Source organism: Lepidochelys olivacea (genome assembly GCF_965140295.1).
Source record: "Lepidochelys olivacea isolate rLepOli2 genome assembly, chromosome: 7".
NCBI classification, from domain to species: Eukaryota; Metazoa; Chordata; order Testudines; family Cheloniidae; genus Lepidochelys; species Lepidochelys olivacea.
The window spans coordinates 7,799,950-7,818,793 of NC_140417.1; the positions used below are offsets into that span (position 1 = coordinate 7,799,950).

Below are 18,844 nucleotides of genomic sequence, written 5' to 3' on the forward strand. Positions count from 1 at the left end.
GCTTGGCTGGTGCTGGGAGGCTGGTTGGCTGGCGAGGCAGTATCCGCCCCCCGGAGAGGAGCAGGGGAAGGGGAAGCGGCCCCGGCCGTGACATTTCCCTCGCTCGCAGCCCGGGCCCCGAGAATGGCAGCGCTGGGAGGTCGGTGCGGCCGGGCCGGGGAAAGGGTGTCTGGGGGGAGGGGTGCCGGGAGGGAGGGTTTCGGAGGGGGGGGGCAGAGCTGGGGGGTGTCTGGGGGGAGGGGTGTCTGAGCGGGGGCAGAGCTGGGGGTTGTCTGGGGGGAAGGGAGTCTGAGGGGGGGCAGAGCTGGGGGGGAGGGGTGTCTGAGGGGGGGCAGAGCTGGGGGGTGTCTGGGGGGAGGGGCAGAGCTGGGGAGGGGGGGAGGGAGCTGGGGGTGTCTGGGGAGGGGCAGAGCTGGGGGGTGTCTGGGGGGAGGGGCAGAGCTGGGGAGGGGGGGAGGGAGCTGGGGGTGTCTGGGGAGGGGCAGAGCTGGGGGGTGTCTGGGGGGAGGGGCAGAGCTGGGGAGGGGGGGAGGGAGCTGGGGGTGTCTGGGGAGGGGCAGAGCTGGGGGTTGTCTGGGGGGAGGGGCAGAGCTGGGGAGGGGGGAGGGAGCTGGGGGTGTCTGGGGAGGGGCAGAGCTGGGGAGGGGGGGAGGGAGCTGGGGGTGTCTGGGGAGGGGCAGAGCTGGGGGAGGGAGCTGGGGGTGTCTGGGGAGGGGCAGAGCTGGGGGTGCCTGGGGGGAAGGGTGTCTGAAGGCAGAGTGAGTGGGGAAGAGAACTGTGGGTGGGGTGTCTGGGGAGTAGTGTCTGGAGGAGAGTGGTTGGTTGGGGGTGCAGATTTGGAGGTGTACCTGATGGGAGGGCTGCCTGTAGAGGGAAAAGAAAATGAGGGAGAAGGAGTAACATGGGGGTCAGAGTGTCTGGGGTGCTAGGTCAGGGGAATATATGTTGGGGAGAACAGAGTGAGGAGGGGAGCAGAGGTGACCAGTCGTGGAACTGATTGGAAAGGGAAATCAGGGAGAGAGCTGGTGGGAGGAGTTTGCAGGTCAGTGGTGTCAAATCCTGCAAATAAAGAAGCTGGGATGCAGGGGTGAGAAGCTATATGTTGCCAGCTCCATTTTTATGGGGAGCTTCTTTGGTTTTGCATGTTGGTTAGGCGACTGGCAGATGGGAGAGTTGTTCTGGACCTGTTCAGTGTTGGTATGTGGGAGTTTGCATTCCCGTCTCACACCTACAGAAGGAAGTATATGTTTTTTTGCAGCTCTCAGAGTTTGTGCTCTCTCTCCAGGCACGAGGAAGTGTTGGAGTTGAACTTAGAAAAGGGTTGCTGTTTTTTATTGAGTAGTATCACTGTTCTCAATACTAAACAAGGACCGGTGACTCACCTGTACTGAGGAGAATGCACTCTAGTTTAGAATATCAAAGTTGTCACATCTTGCTCAGTGCTGTGGAGAGACACTTTTACTGAATACTTATTTTAAGGGAAGTGCTTAAAGTTCTTTCTGGAAAAAGGAGTATTTTTTGAGAATTGCTCTAAGAATGATTCAGTGAGATATTGAGAATCTTAGGCCCCAAGCCTGCCAGCAGATTCTTGTGCACATCAGAGCCCTATTGATTTCACTGGGACTTGTGGGACAAGGTTGTGTCTGGCTTTTGTATAGGGAAATGTTGCAGCACACTAGCACAAGACAGGTTTTAAATCTCCCATCTATCATGTTTTTTTTTTTAAAATGTGTTTAGCCCTGAATGCATTATGACTATTTTCTGTGCAGTCAGCAGCATTATCTGACTTACAGTTTTCAGCACTTCATTTTTCCTGTTGAGCTTTCCTTTGTTGTTGTTGAACAGAAGACTCATTTCCCTTACGAAACAGGTTGTTGCGCTGGAAACATTGCTCAATTTTCATTTTGGGCTTTACCTTATTAGGAACCATCAGATATTTTCAGAAGTGTACAGTTTTTAATTTCTTTTCATGATAGACGTCGAGTCCTTTCACATTTGAGTAATAATTTTAAGTGCTAGCCAAATAATTTTTGTAAAATACATACATATTTATACATAATGTTGTTTAATATTTGCAGTTGTGCGTATTTGCTATTGAAAATGTAAACTGTACTTTAGGACTGTAATCTTGCCAGTTATTTGGAAAAGTCAGTAGCCAATGTTTATTTCCCATTTCATTGTTAAGCACGTACATAAGTGTTTGGAGAATCGGGAACTGAGTCACTGACTTGTTTCATTCTTTTGTAAAAATGGGATAATAAAATACTTCCAATAGCTCAATAAGGATTGGGATAACTGGGTGAAAGGTTATGTAATATATAAGTGCAAAATATTTATCATGTGACTGTTTCATCTTAAAGTTGATAGGTGTAATTTACAGATTTAGCCACATAAGAGATTGTGGAATTTAGAGAAATGAGGAATCTCAAATCAGTAGTCATTCTTAATGCTGATATATGGTGTATTTGTGTTAATATGGATATATTCTTGATAGTGTGCTCTGTTGCTTTTTCTTTATTGAAATACCAGTGAGGCTATTTTGTTTTTTTTAAATAGAACTAAGTAAGTTTTCACAAACACTGAATGGAATTCCTTCTTCAAACACAGTCAGCAGTGGAATGGATCCCTTTCATGCTTGCAGTATTCTCCAACAACTTAAAACAATGTACGATGAAGGACAGCTGACAGATATTGTAGTGGAAGTTGATCATGGGAAGACATTTTCCTGTCATAGGAATGTTCTTGCTGCAATCAGTCCTTATTTCAGGTATAGTATGTAGGTCCCTGCACTCGTATTTACCAAGTGCAAAATCACTTTTATAATTTATTAAATATTTTAATTATTGATAGCAATTATAAAACTTATACCCATCTGCAGCTGTATTCTGTGTGACTTCTGCTAGTGATGACATTTCAGATTTAAGAAACATCTCTGTTTCTTCAATGATCTCTTCCAATTTGCTTTTAAAATGAATGAATTGGCAGCACCTGCATTTTCAAGGAAACTTACTTTGGAAATGATTTCATCTTCATGTTGTCTTTTTTTAAAAGAAACCTCTTCTCTGTGGGAGATCCATTCCATATTTTTTTTATCATCATAGCATTCAAAATTTATTTATCTTTCCTTAACATCATTCATACATTCTAGCATATTGACATGCAATGCATTACAACTTATGATCCTGGGTTGAGTGTGCCGACTGGAAATTTGAGAGAACCTATTTATGTGTGTAAATTGAGCAAACTAGATATGGAATTAATGAGACACAAACATGAAACTCCAAACTGTCATTTCTGAGTCACTTGTAAGAGTATAAGTGCACTTTATATTTAGGTAACTGACCGCGACAGCATTATATGAATGATGATCAGATATGTGCTGTTAATAGGGCTGTCAAACAATTAAAAAAATTAGTTGCGATTAATCATGCTGTTAAACAATAATAGAATACCATTTATATCAATATTTTTGGATGTTTTCCACATTTTCAAATATATTGATTTCAATTTCAACACAGAATAGTGCTCACTTTATAATTTTTATTATAAATATTTGCACTGTAAAAATAAAAAATATTTTTCAATTCACTTAATACAATTACTGTAGTGCAATCTTTTTATCATGAAAGTTGAACTTACAAATGTAGAGTTATGTACAAAAAATAACTGCATTAAAAAATAAAACAATGTAAAACTTTAGAGCCTACAAGTCCGCTCAGTCCTATTTCTTGTTCAGCCAATCGCTCAGGCAGACAAGTTTGTTTACATTTATAGGAGATAATGCTGCCTGCTTCTTGTTTCCAATGTCACCCAAAAGTGAGAACAGGCATTCGCGTGGCACTGTTGTAGCCAACATTGCCTGATGCGCTAAAGATTCATATGTCCCTTCATGCATCAACCACCATTCCAGAGGACATGAGTCCATGCTGAACATGGGTTCTGCTCAATAATGATCCAAAGCCATACAGACCAAAGCATGTTCGTTTTCATCATCTGAGTCAGATGCCGTGAGCAGGAGGTTGATTTTCTTTTTTGTGGTTTGGGTTCTGTAGTTTCTGCATCGGAGTGTTGCTCTTTTAAGACTTCTGAAAGCTTGCTCTCAGATTTTGGAAGACACTTCAGTTTCTTAAACTGTGGGCCAAGTGCTGTAGCTATCTTTAGAACTCTCACATTGGTACCTTCTTTGCATTTTGTCAAATCTGCAGTGAAAGTGTTCTTAAAACAAACAACATATGCTGGGTCATCATCTGAGACTGCTATAGCATGAAATGTATGGGAGAATGTGGGTAAAACACAGAGCAGGAGACATACAATTCTCCCCTAAGGAGTTCAGTCACAAATGTAATTAACGCATTATTTTTTTGAACGCTTGGAAGCGTGTCCTCTGGAATAGTTGACGAAGCATGAAGGGGCATACGAATGTTTAGCATATCTGGCATGTGGCTGGCTACAAAAATACCATGTGAACATCTGTTCTCACTTTCTGGTGACATTGTAAATAAGAAGTGGGCAGCATTATCTCCTGTAAATGTAAACAAACCTGTTTCTCCTTAGTGACTGGCTGAACAAGAAGTAGGACTGAGTGGACTTGTAGGCTCTAAAGTTTTACATTGTTTTGTTTTTGAGTGCAGTTATGTAACAAAACAAAATCTACATTTGTAAGTTGTGCTTTCATGATAAAGAGATCCCACTACAGTACTAGTATGCAGTGAATTGAAAAATACTATTTCTTTTATCATTTTTACAGTGCAAATATTCGTAATAAAAATGTGAGCACAGTACACTTTGTATTCTGTATTTGTGTTGTATTTGAAAAATGTAGAAAAACATCCCAAATATTTAATAAATTTCAATTAGTATTCCATTGTTTAACAGTGCGATTAAAACTGCGATTAATTTTTTTAGTTAATCCCATGAGTTAACTGCGATTTAATTGACAGCCCTAGCTGTTAAAATGGTATGCACGTTATGATAAACTATATTATAGTTATCTTTAGACCTGTAGATAGAAGGGAATTGAAAATAAACTGCTAAATATTTTTCTTTTGTAGATCTATGTTCACTAGCGGCCTTACAGAAAGTACCCAGAAAGAAGTTCGTATAGTTGGTGTTGAAGCAGAGTCAATGCATTTAGTATTGAACTATGCATATACCTCCAGAGTAATGCTGACAGAGGCCAATGTCCAAGCTTTGTTCACTGCAGCTAGTATCTTCCAGATCCCTTCCATACAGGACCAGTGTGCTAAATATATGATCAGTCATTTGGACCCACAAAACTCTATTGGGGTGTTTATCTTTGCTGATCACTATGGTCATCAGGAACTCAAAGACAGATCACAAGACTACATTCGTAAAAAGTTTCTGAGTGTCACCAAAGAGCAAGAGTTTCTCCAGTTGAGAAAAGACCAACTCATAAGTATACTGGACAGTGATGACTTAAACGTAGACAAAGAAGAGCATGTTTACGACAGCGTTATAAGGTGGTTTGAACATGAACAAAATAAAAGAGAAGTGCACCTTCCAGAAATATTTGCCAAATGCATCCGCATGCCTCTGTTGGAAGAAACATTTTTAGAGAGAATCCCTCCCATGTTTGCACAGGCTATAGCCAAAAGCTGTGTACAAAAGGGACAACCTAGTGCCAATGGCTATACACAACGGCTTGGAATGACTGCTTCTGAAATGATCATGTGCTTTGATGCTGCCCACAAACACTCAGGAAAGAAGCAAACAGTGCCTTGTTTAGATTCAGTCACAGGGAGAGTGTTTAAACTATGCAAACCACCAAACGATTTGAGGGAAGTTGGAATTCTTGTATCACCTGATAATGATATTTACATTGCAGGAGGCTACAGGCCAAGCAGCAGTGAGGTCTCCATAGACCACAGAGCAGAGAGTGACTTTTGGATGTATGATCACTCTGGCAATAGATGGCTACCTAAAGCTCCTTTGCTACGAGCCAGAATAGGCTGCAAACTGGTTCATTGCTGTGGTAAACTGTATGCAATAGGTGGTCGCGTTTATGAAGGAGATGGTCGAAATTCACTAAAATCTGTGGAGTGTTACGACAGCAGAGAGAACTGTTGGACAGCTGTCTGTCCAATGCCTGTAGCAATGGAATTTCATAGTGCTGTGGAATATAAAGAGCACATCTATGTTTTACAGGGTAAGGTACATTAACTGTGTAAGCAATCTTGTTTTATCAGTAGGGAAGGGAGTTGTCTAGTTCCAGTGCTTCTACTCCTTTGAACTTCCTAAATTGCTCACTTCCTGCAGATTTTAAGAGTGCCAGAGGAGTAGGGAACCGAGAAAATGGGAGTGGGGGAGAACAGAGGGGAGATGAGAGAGGTAGTGGAGAATGGAAACATGACATTTCTCCTCAAAGTGGGGGCAGCAATTCCACCTCTTGTACACTTTAAGAAGCTCATTGTGAGGGGGAAACTTATCCTCCTTTTGCCTCCACATCCCATGTAATCTGTAGGCTTATTGGGGGCTTTTACAACCTCTCCTCACTTCCTGAGAGGATTAGTAAGCTCAGTACAGCTGGTCAGAAAACTTTCATCCATTGGGGAAGAAAATCCAGTTTTTGACCACCTCTGGCAATGAGCCTCCTATTTTAGCACAAGGTTATACAAGGTGAAGGAGAATGGAGGAGATTAAATAGACTTTATGAAATTGTGATTGTTTACAAACATTAGGGATGTGTTGTCTAAAATGGAGTCTACACGTAAGCCCAAGGAGCAAGAGATTTTACAGTGAAGGGGAAATGCTGAAGAACTTGACAGAGTTTACCAGTAGGATGTGCAGCAGTCTGTTCTGAGATCCTGAATTCATTATAGTGACGTCAACTACTGTGCCATAATTAAAGGCCTCAGTTATTTTGTTATTAAACCATTACCAATGGAATTATATCACTCTGCTGTAAGAATATATGCAGACCTAATTGTAACATACTTCATAGAAATGTAGGACTGGTAGGGACCTTAATAGGTCGTCTAGTCCAGTCCCCTGCACTGAGGCAGGACTAAGTATTATGTTGACAAAATAAGTGTTTGTTTGTCTAACCTGTTCTTAAAAACCTCCAATGAGGAAGTTTCTACAATCTTCCTAGGTAATTTGTTCCAGTGCTTAACTACCTTTATTTCCTAATGTCTAACCTAAATCTCCTTTGCTGCAATTTAAGCCCATTGCTTCTTGTCCTCTCCTCAGTGGTTAAGAAGAACACTTCCTCACTTTCCTCTTTTTTGTAACAACCTTTTACGTACTTGAAGACTGTTATGTCCCCCCTCTGACTTCTCTTCTCCAGACTAAACAAACCCAGTTTCTTCAATCTTTCCTTGTTGGTCATGTTTTCTAGACCTTTTAATCATTTTTGTTGCTCTCCTGTGGACTTTCTCCAATTTGTCCACAGCTTTGCTGAAGTGTGGTGCCCAGAACTGGACACAGCCAAGAACTGGCTTTGTAGAATTTGAGATGATTATTTGAGTGGGAGGCCCAAGATCTGCAGAGAAATCCCACACATCTCTTTAAGCACCTGTAGAGGCTCAGGGCTCAATATGTCAGTCCTGGACCTTCTGTTGGCTACTTTTCCTGACAGGCTCCCCTCTCTGATCTTGCCAGTCTTTGTGAAGGGGAAACTACAAAAGATGCTGACAGTTCAGCATTACTTCCAGAGGGAGAAGAAACCAATGTAGGTTTGCAAAGAGGCAATATTGCAAATCAGTGCCATGATTCCCTCCCAGCTGCACACCACAGTTGCACTGAGTGGGATTGATAGGATTCCGTGGGATCTGGAGAGAATTCTACAGAGTGGTTGCTTTTTCTTTTTATTGTTCCTGGACTAAGTGAGCAGGGAGAGCCAAATTTTGTTAGTGAAAACCATGTGGTAGTATGTCAGTCTGGAGTTTCAGCTAGAATTCTGAGTTTACCAACTTTTTATTTGGGTTTAAGTCAAATGACCCTTAGGGTGTGTCTTATTGAAAAGGAATGCTAGGGGTAGATTTGGTGCAATGCATAGAATGTTGTTCATCCGTTAACATTTTGTTTCAGCCTGCTGCTTAAAAATCTACATTCCTCTTCTTAAAAGCTTTTTACAGAAAGTATGTCCCATTTAACTATTTTTCTGAAATAACTAATTGGTAGAAAACTTACAGAATTTTTTTAGTGAAATATGAGAGTATCTTCCAAGTGGGAACTTCAGAATAAGAGTATTATTGTTCACATCTTACCAGATGCATGAGAATGCACCTATGCGACTTTTGCTTTTGGATGGTTCTATGGGTTAACTGGATGCTTACACAAATAAAGAAGCTAATCCATTGTGCTACCCAGCCCCCAGTTACATACAGTATAACTGTTGTGCAGGGAAAGCTTCTGGTGGGTCGGGCCGGTTTGTTTACCTGCCGCGTCCGCGGGTTCGGCCGATCGCGGCTCCCAGTGGCCGTGGTTCGCGGCTCCAGGCCAATGGGAGCTGCTGGAAGCAGTGGCCAGTACGTCCCTTGGCCCACACCGCTTCCAGCAGCTCCCATTGGCTTGGAGCAGCGAACCGCAGCCACTGGGAGCCATGATTGGCCAAACCTGTGGACGTGGCAGGTAAACAAACTGGCCCAGCCCTGCAGGGGCTTTCACCGCACAAGCGACGGAACAAGTTTGGGAACCACTGCTATAGATGATTAAATGGTTTTTATTTCCCGGTAAAATAAAGACTAAGTGAATACTTGAAACACCTTAAGCTTTAGAGCCTTGAAGGACTTTTCCCAGAACCTCAAACATGGTTTAGAAGTAGGAAAGGATCGTTAACATGTACATAGCTAAAGCATTGCACTGCTGACAGCCTTCAAGCTCCCCCCTTTTCAACCTGATTTCAGAGTCTGGCAGCCACGTGGAACTGTGTTCAGAACGATAACTCATAACCTCCGTCTTACGCTTGTGGGTTTTTTTGTTTTTGTCTCTGTAGGAGAATTTTTCCTCTGCTATGATCCACAGAAAGATTACTGGGGTTTTTTAACCCCAATGACTGTGCCTAGAATCCAAGGCTTGGCAGCTGTATACAATGACTCCATCTACTACATCGCTGGAACCTGTGGAAATCATCAGCGTATGTTTACCGTAGAGGCCTATGACATCGAGCTAAATAAGTGGACTAGAAAAAAGGACTTCCCATGCGATCAGTCCATTAATCCCTATATTAAACTGGTACTCTTCAAAAACAAACTCCATTTGTTTGTCAGAGCCACTCAAGTCACTGTTGAAGAACATGTTTTCAGAACCAGCAGGAAGAATTCACTCTATCAGTATGATGAGGTTACTGACCAATGGCAGAAAGTGTATGAGACTCCAGATAGGCTTTGGGATTTAGGCCGGCATTTTGAATGTGCTGTTGCTAAGTTGTATCCGCAGTGTCTTCAGAAAGTTATTTAATTTTATTCGCTAACAAGCCTTAGTGATTTCAGTGGTATCTGATGTTAGAGAAAACATGTCTTAAAAGAAAACAAAGCAATTGTCAGTATTTAATGTCAGCGGAAAGAGAGAGTTTTTTGTACATGGGGATGGGTGCTCTTTAAAGGTTGCAGGCTTGGGAGGGAATTACTCGTTCATTTTAAAATTGCTGATATTTTCCAGGGGAGCAAGAAGGAGGTTACAAAGTGCAATTATCAGCATTTTTTTTTCTGGTAAACACTTAATCATGTCATTCTTGAGGGGTGTGTTTTGTGATAAAAGTAAACAAAGAATAGAAAAGCCAGGATAACTATGCACTACAATGAAAGAAAATTAGCATTAATAGCTAAGGACATCCAAGCTGGTCTGAAGTGACTTTTTTTTTTTTAAATACGGGTAAAATCCTGAGGCAATATCACTAGGTCTTTATGTTAGATCAACTGAAAGTACAAAGAGGAATGCTAGCTCCTGATTCTTTTTTTGTACTGTTTTGAAGTCTACTAAAATGTTCATAATGTTGTTTGTGCACTACCTTAGTTTGAGGGAAATATTGAAGTTGGAAGCAGAACATGAAGTATATTTGTTCGAAACAGAGAAGGCCTACTGTCATTTTCTATCTGTGGGCTTTGTTAAAATCAAGCTAACAGTATAAATAGCTATTTTCTGCCAATTACCGATAAATGTAGTGCTTGAAAAGTAGTTTTGACACTGCTTAAAAACATTTTCCATCCCATAAAGGGCTTAAACCCAAAAGTTGATGGTGCTAATACATTTTTAATACTTGTATGACTGAAATGAATGGGCCAACCCTACACCACTATTTAAAACAGCTTGCTATTATTAATGGAGTCTGTCTTCTTAGGACCCTATCCTGCCATTGTGGGGTTTTTTTTGTTTTTTTTTAAGTAACAGTTTACTGCAGTGGGAGTTCCTGCACAGAATGACGACAGGATATGGCCTTAGTGGCTGTTAATTTTGTGGAGAGCTCATTCTGCCTCTCATAAAGGGTTTGCATGTGCTCAAGTAATACTGAAAAATGTGGCTTAACTTGATTATTCTCCTCCTTTTTCCAAACCCCCAATTACCTTTTACTATTCTGTTCTGACCTATAATGTGAAAATTTTGCACTACTGAGCTGTCCTCATGATCCAATTTATTAAAACAAAGTTATCCACAGAAATCCATGGTTTAAAGAACTTTAAATGCAGATGTAGAATAAGGATCCAATATATTATAACACTGTCTCTGTGGATTGAACATCTAACTTATTTTTCTAATGATAAAGTAAGTTTAAAGTTTAGCTTCTTCAATCGTTAAAACTGGATGTAAAAGGGAAATGTTTAATCCTAGAGCTCATATCAGCTCTGCTTTGCCAGGTGTAATTTGTTACAAAGCTTATTCTCTCCAGAACGAGGCATGTTGTATCTTCCTATATATTTAACTGATTAACTTCTCAAATTGAGGTAAAGGAAAGCTGTTTTATTTTAAATTGATAATGGTAAGTATTGTAGCAAAGGATGGCCATTATCTGAATTAACAGCTGTTTCAATAAGCCAAATGTTTCACTCAGTAATAGTGTAACACCCTGGCATAACTGTTGAGAGACTTGGGATAACATTAACTCAGTGTATGGCCTTGTTGTCACAAAATAGGGTTTTATTTTTTTTTAAAGAAACAAACTCACTTGGTTTTGTTTTTTAAATCTTGCACAAAATATCAAAAAATGAACTGTGAAACTAAAAGGAAAAGAAAAAAAAAAAAAGCCTCTTTGCATTTACATACCTCATTGTCCAGAGATTGACCAGACTGCTTCTTTTAGGTGTGGGTGCTGGAACATCCTTTAAGATCGAGATCATATGAATAGTTGCTAAGAATGCATTTTTAAACAATGTTAAGGTATGTGGCTTCTCTTTTTGTTTAGTTCCTTCAAGATACTATTGTTATCCACTGCCCACAATAAGAATTTTTCTTATAAGACTATTTCCATGGCTTTTTTTTTTTTTTTTTTAACATTTTCCATAGTCCTTGGCTAGTTCTATTTGTGCTATTGTAGGACTCTAGCTGCAAGCTTTCTGAAGCACCCTCCCTTACAGTATTGCATTAGTGTGTAAAACCTTTTTTTCCTCCAAAAAGTGTTATGTAACTCTTTGTTGTTTTTTAAAAGCTTGGTTGACTATTTACAAGATTTCTTGCTGCTTTTTGACAATCTTCTATATTTATTTAGTAGAACAAATTTCAATATATTACTTGAAAATATTAAATAGAATTTTGAGTTAACAATTGACTGCTCATGTGATGTATAGACGTACAATATGCTGTGGTTAATTCTGCAGTAGGTTTGTTAATTTTGTTTATCTGCACTAAAGTACGAAGATCTCCATTTTCTTTAACCATTCAAAATAAGATTGTGATCCAAGACTGTAATGTGCTTAAAAGCTAAATCCTGGAACTTGCATAGGAGGAGAAAATACTGAATCTTATGCATGAATACTTTGTTTAAACAGAAATATAGCTGAGACATTTTGCCACTTCTTAAATGCTTTTAAATTCTTTAAAAGTCAGATAACTGGTGAAGTCTTGCTGTAGCATCAGATTTTAAAAATTAAACTTGCACAGTGTGAGAACAATTGATTAAAACTGCACCAAAGGTACTCGTAATTTACATATGGCTCTCTGCATCCTCTCTCTGCCCATTTATCGTTTCTTCTGCTCTGGTTTAGACTGCCCTTATTAAATTGACACTTACTCTTATGCTGATACTTTAAATTTAAACATTCCCCCCTCCCAATCTTATCAAAACACACAATAATTTGTACTCCCCATTTTCTTCTAAATTTTGATGTTGATTAAATCACTAAAACTGATCTTGGTGCATCAGACATGTGTAGTGCGTATGATCTGTAAGAAATTGAAGAGCTCCCTGTTGCTGTTTAGAAATGGCATCCAATGTTCAGTGCTCAGGTATGTTAGTAAGAAGTACTGTAGTCCTATGAGGGCAAATGTGTGGATTTTTAAACATTTTGCCATAATTGCACAATTTTTGCATTTTTACTTAATGTCATGTTACGTTTCTTATAAAAAAATAAACCTATTGTTGAAATACAACGGACTTCAACAGTTTTTAATTGTAAATGTATTTTAAAATGAAGTTGGTAGAGCGAGCAAGTAGAAATTCATCCGTGTGCTCTCTTCCCAGCTCTGCAGTTCTACATCTCAAATATTTGCCATCCCTGCACTTTGTGGCACCCTGGCAGACTGTGGTTGGGGAAGCTGGTGGGGCCTCTGATACATCTCTGCTCCATACACATGTAGGAATGTAGAGCAGCCAGAAACGCCTTTGCCAATGCAGGCAGGACCAACTTGAGGGTCTCCCCACCCCACACCTCCCTTGGGCTGTTATGACTTGTGCCAGTTTTGCAAGGCTGTTTATAATTTTGTTCAAATTGTCCTTTTTTGCATAGCACTCCCTATCCTAGGGTCACTGGGTACTTTACAAACCTTATATTGAGCTTTCCAGCATCCCTACGAAGTAGGGAAGTATTTCACAGGTAGTGAAAGAGAGGTACAGAGTGGTTAAGCAACATGGTTGAGTTCGCATAGGAAGTGAATTGGGAATATTACTGAGACCTCCTGCTCTTTGACTTTAACCACAAGTCCACCTTCTAAGTAACTAGTTAACTCGCTAGAACAGAATGGGTTGTAGCACCCTTATCAGCACAGTACATTCTCCAAGATTTCTCTCCTTGTAATGAATTTCACAGCACTTAAAGCTGCATCTGGAGAATCTCTGCTTGTATGTTACATGGTTTGTTTGTGAGCCTTGCATTCTTGCTGAAGGAATGCCAGATGATCTAGCGCCGATGGGCTGGCTCCATGGTTTCCGGGGAAGGCAGTGTGAAGCAGTCAGTCCTGGGTGACTGTGACCATGTGCTGACTGGAGCCCACTCTGAGCTTCAGTTTAGAATGTTCTGCCTCCCGCAGCAATATTGAGTAGTACTCTGCAACTCCCACATGAAACCCGTTCTAGCTTTGGCACCCTTACAATGTGTTCTCAGTTTCTGGGCATTTTTTTTTAGTGACTCTAGGCAGGGTTTAGCCACTTGCCTTAATTAATGGTTGGCGTATCCTTCCTCTGATAGTCAATCTACTTTCCTCCCTGCTCACAGGTACTCAGTGATGTTAGTGCCTTTTCTGTTTACAAACTTGCCAATGGTTGTAAGAGACTCATACTTGGGAGGGAGCCATAGGAAGGGAAAGCCTCTTTTTGCCCTGTGTGGCCCAGGCTATACTGCAGGCAGTTCTGGCCATGCCTGAAAGGCTTCTGCCAAAACCCAGGAATGCTTCCCATTGAAGTCCAAGCTAAAAGGCTGATCAAACCAGCATGGAGGAGGTCAGTGAAGTGTCAGTCTGTGTCCTCCTGTGTGTCTTGTATGGGACTGAATACATTAAGAGTAAACGTTAAATTACTCTCCTCCCCAATAGCTATTCCTCTGCTTCAGTCTCCACTTCCAATGTCCCCACCAGAGACTGGGATGAAGTGATGACTTGCACTAGGCAGACAGGCCAGAGTACGGCCAGCCCGAGCTAGTGTGAACTAACATACAGCCAATGGTGGAGGTAGATGGGAGTTCAAATTGATCCCAGGAGGGTTTGAAATAGCAGATGATTTATTTCCCATACAACTTCTGTCCAGTGTCTAAGAATCCTCTGCTAAGGGAGGATTAACCTGAATTCTCCCCTCCACTCTTTCCATTGGTTGATAGAAAGAAAAGAGGGGAAAGCCCCCAAATTCGGATTACTCATAAGGATGACGTCTCTGGTATGATAGTATAAACCCCTTGGACTAATCCATTACCAGAAAGAGGTGAAGCTGACCAAGAATACTTCACCTCCAAGAACAACACAAACCTTCCTCTGGATTCCCGAAGTGAGGGAGAGATTGCAATAGGGAGATCAGATTAAGTCCCAGTCTTCAATGTGGACAAAGCTGAAGCTTCAAAAGCTTAAAAAACCTATTCTCTCCACAGCAGGAGATTTCTAACCAAAGAGACAATAGAACTGAAGGATCACTGCACAGGAACGTAGGAAGCAGAACATGTATATCAGCCAGTGCCCTATAGTCCTAGCCTTGTCTGAATGTTTTTTGTTCTCTGTACTTGCTTGGCTGTGGAGTTCATGGCTATTTCCAAAGGATATCAAAGGAGCTATGAACAAAATTGGCTATAGCGTCATTCAGAGGAGAGGTTTCTATAGATGCCTGTAAATTTTCAGCCAGTGTAATGGTTGCTAACTGGGTATCTAGAAGGCACTTTTGGTTAAGAATAGTAAAGGAGACACCCAGGTGAAACTGGGGCAAGACACTCCTGCAATGGATCACCCCCTTCCCCCAAAGAAATGCACATTATTTGGCTTCCTTGCCCCATCCCCCCAAAAAAGACAAGACAAAACTCCATAGAGGAAAATTGAATTTCCACCATGAGCTCCAGATGTTCCTTTAGTCCTTATGGAAAAAGAGAATATCAGAGACAGGACCTTATCCACCTACCCCTCCCCCGCCATAGAAAAATCCAACCCTGGATAAGATTCAAAAGAGGAAAAGTGAACGGAACATGGGTTGAGTGCTCAGTCTCAGAAAAGGGATTCTTTACTGGCTCTCCCATTCTCCATCTCTCTGGGAGAGCTTTCAAGCAATGAGGGCAGGTTATTCTATTTCCTGCAGCACTGAAGAAAATGCTCCTTGCCACATGTTTCAATGGGAGCAGAGTTAGGCTTGTGCTACTGTTCTCAGGCTTTTAAAAATCCAGTTAGAAAACCTGCAGCACAGCATGTAGGACCTAACACGTTTCTTGTTAAAAATAAATAAATAATTACCCAATAGACAAAGTTTCATTAGCACAATCTGCTATGGATGGATTTATGAATGTTCAGCTAACTTTACACGGCCGGGCTGCATTTTGAAAATGTAATACTCCTAAAATGTTTCACAAGGTTCAGACATTAAGGGCTAGATTGTGTCCCTTATGTCAAACCTTGAGCAGAGGATGGTGTGGGCTCTCTGAGGAGAAGTACAGGGAAGATTAATTGTGGCTCAGGCCTGCTTTTTGAACGGGAGCAGCAGGGGAGGTTGGGCCATGTTCTCTTTCTCCACCCCCACCCAAAGCAGGAGTGAGCAGCCCCACAGTACTGGGACTGCTGTTGTGTCCTGCACTGGAGGAAATGCTCCAGAAGATAGGAGGTTTCTTGTACATCCTTCCACAACTAAGAGCAGCACGTAGTTTGGCCCTAATCTCATAACCCGAGTAGAGCAAATGGAAAAAGCAGGCACCTAGCTAGAACTTCTTCCTATCATTTAATCTGATGAATGGACTCTGAACCGATAAAAAGACAAGTGCTTATTTAGAGCCATAAGTGTTAGAGCGGCCCAGCAAAGATAGTATAATACTTAGAATCCACCCACCAGAATAGTACCAAATAAATCCAGAAAGGAATATTTTCCAAATGCCAGCATCCTGTATTCTGGTTTGTAGCGACAATTTGTGCTCTCTGCTCTACAGCTCATTTACTTTTGCAAAATGCTGTCAGTGCAGATTCTAAACATACTGCACCTACCTAGTTAACAAAGAAAATCCCAAGACTGAGGTTTCCAGAAACTTCATGCATATTGGTAAAATTAACTTGCTAGATTTTAGCAAACAATTGACAGTCTAAGCTAAGCTGACACAATAGAACAATTACTTTTGTCAAAGAAATCTGTTCATATATTGGATTAGTGTTGGATAACTTCTGCAATAGAACTTTTAATAAATATTTTGAGTTTTTTCAACTAATTCAGATGGTCTCTGTTTATGCTGTGTTAGTGATGGATTTCTGCAAATATACTGATGCACAAGTTTACTGAAAGGAATGTTTACGTGAACAGCAAATTGTGCATAAATCTTGAGAGAATGTTACAATAAAATACATTTTATGTTGTATGTACTCCAAAACCCTGATTTTCAGAGTTACTTTCCTCCAAATAGGGGCGCTGGGAAGTACGTCATAGCAAAACTAACCAACACAGCTCCAATTTCAAAGTGGAAATATTTCCAGTGTTGGAATTTCAATGAAATTGTGAAATTTGAAAGAATGAAAAGGGAAAATATTTCAACATAACTTTTGCAAATTTTCACCCTTTATATTTGTCAACCGACTATAAAGCTGCTCTAACTTTTTTGATTTGTGAATTTTAAAAAAACAACGCCTCTATTTATTTCTGAACAGCTCTGTTCTCCATGAACTGCATGTCAACAAGCCAGAGTGCAAGAACTGCTTGTGGAAAATCTGAATAATTTTTTTAAAAAAATGCATATAACAAACCTAGAGATACATTCTGCTTCAACATTTTGTGTACAGAAACAGGAAGAATGTGTCTAATCATTATAAGTTATTTGCTCCGTTCTGTTTAGAATATGCATCCAAAAACCAAACTAAGTAATGCACCTTCTTTGGAGAACTCTAAATGAGAGAGCCAGATAAAAGTAGACATATAAGTCTCTGGAAAAAGTCTGACCACTCTACTTGTCTAACCTTTTCTTACCATTATTCTCCTTTCAGCAATCACTCAAAATATCTTGGGTAGCCAAGTAATGCAGAATGTATCCACTATGTACATGTAATGTACTCCCTCATGGGTGGTCTGCAAGGTTTCACCCTGAAACATTTGGATACAAAAGTACAAGCTTCTAAGGACTAAGCCCACGGAGCAACTTCATTAGCTGATGGCAATAATAGTAGCTACTAGAAGAGAATTTAGCTCCACTTTACCCATGTGTTATGTACACACATTAGAAAAATAGTACAAATATTTATATTTAATAAATGAAAAATCCTAGCTGGTACAAGTTGTAAGGCACCAGCCTGGAATGGCACAGAGCCAAAGAAGCTTTAAACCTGGTGTGTCTGAGCAAAGAAGAAACAACATTTTTGGCCAAAGGCCAGCAATGCAGAAGCTGCTTAATTCTAAAAGTCTCAAGGAATTTCACCTTTTGCAAGGCCGGTAAGATTTACAAAAACATTATTTCTAAAGGGTTTAATCTCAAGAGAAATGGATCCTATGAGCTCTATTTTCCCTGTGACCACAATCGCTTGAGCAGACAGATTCCAGTCCAGTACAAAAATACACAGGACAAAATGTGTGTTGTGCACCATCTCAAACTGTCACTTGCTACTTATCACAGCACAATATTCTGGGATTAGCACGATGTAAGAGAGAGCCAATTCTCCAGATCATCTGCCCATCCAGTTTGTCAGTCCAGGAGGCTTTGTAAATCCAGTTTTGGAACACTCGATGTAAATAAATAAGACAGGAAATTCTAAAGTAGGAAGACTTGCTCTTGGAAATACCATTTAATTTACAATTAATACAAAGGGATAAATGTTCAGACATTGTATGCCAGATGTCAATATTTTAAAATGGAGTTGGGCATGCAATCCAACTTCCAGAGTGCTAATCAGGTTCCTGTAGATGAAAATTGGGAGGTAACAGGTAGGTTTACACATTTATTATGATCCACCAGGAAAGGAGCCATTGATGGAAAGTAGCATGGGCTAGTGCATGGGGCTGGGACTCAGGAGACCTGGTCCTGTTTCATTGACTAGCTGTGTGACTGTGGGTGAATCACTTCCTCTCTCTTTCCCTTTCCACCCATTGTCTGTCTTGCCAGTTTAGACTGTATGCTCTTCAGGACAGGGACTGACTCTCGCTATGTGTTCACAGTTGTGAACCAGCTACGAGCAATGTGCTTCGCACATGGAATTTTTTGCCCCTGTATCTATCTAAAGTGCTTGTGTGATCCTCTGTTACCATAGCATCTTGGTGTCTCACAGTCTTTAATGTATTTACCTTTGTGGTATACTTGTGAGGTAGGAAGTATTATCCGTGTTCTATAAATGGGGAACTGAGACACAAATAGGCTAGCTGGCTTGTCCAAGGTCAAACAGGAGATTTGTTGTGGTGCACCCTAAGCCCCGTTCCCTCTGTCTGTATATTCTACTACAGTACTTCAAAGAGATGCCTTTAAAAAAACAAATAGTTTGGCCTCACTTCTGGCCTCGCTTTTAACCAGTGGAAGATTTGTTTCCATGCTAACAGGAATAATATTAGTTGGCATTTTGCCTCTACAAAGCTCTTCAAAGTTTTCTGTAGCTGTTGGGGGAAAAGAACAAGAAGAATTTATTAAAACTAAGTTGTAAAGGGAAAGGTGGCTAATGGCTTTTAATCTCCAGTGTGCGGTGTTTTGTTCCTATGTTGTTTTGGATGGATACAGAAATCATTACCGGCCAGAATGTTTATAATCTTAAATTAGGTCAGATTTTGGCTTGAACTACTTGAATGTTCCTTTAAGTTCCTTCATGATAGCTGGTCCAT

The 18,844-nt window shown here is 40.7% G+C and overlaps 1 protein-coding gene across 2 annotated transcripts; it reads left to right on the forward strand.

Annotated features, from left to right (window-relative positions):
• Positions 1-55: 55 nt before the first annotated feature.
• On the forward strand, positions 56-12,543 carry KBTBD8 (kelch repeat and BTB domain containing 8). 2 transcript variants are annotated; one of them, XM_084633325.1, is made up of 4 exons: positions 56-139; positions 2,557-2,767; positions 5,052-6,166; positions 8,957-12,543. In XM_084633325.1, the coding sequence occupies exons 1-4, from the start codon at positions 124-126 to the stop codon at positions 9,418-9,420; spliced, it is 1,806 nt and encodes a 601-aa protein (XP_084489451.1). In that variant the 5' UTR covers positions 56-123; the 3' UTR covers positions 9,421-12,543. The 2 variants fall into 2 exon arrangements, with proteins under 2 accessions (XP_084489451.1, XP_084489452.1); XM_084633326.1 differs by having other exon boundaries at positions 58-139; positions 2,608-2,767.
• The last annotated feature ends 6,301 nt before the right edge of the window (positions 12,544-18,844 follow it).

Bases quoted from the DNA above. Each gene is read 5' to 3' on its own strand.
- KBTBD8 (XM_084633325.1), top strand. The intron at 2,768-5,051 runs GTATAGTATGTA...TTTCTTTTGTAG, and splicing joins GCAATCAGTCCTTATTTCAG to ATCTATGTTCACTAGCGGCC. The intron at 6,167-8,956 runs GTAAGGTACATT...TTGTCTCTGTAG, and splicing joins GCACATCTATGTTTTACAGG to GAGAATTTTTCCTCTGCTAT.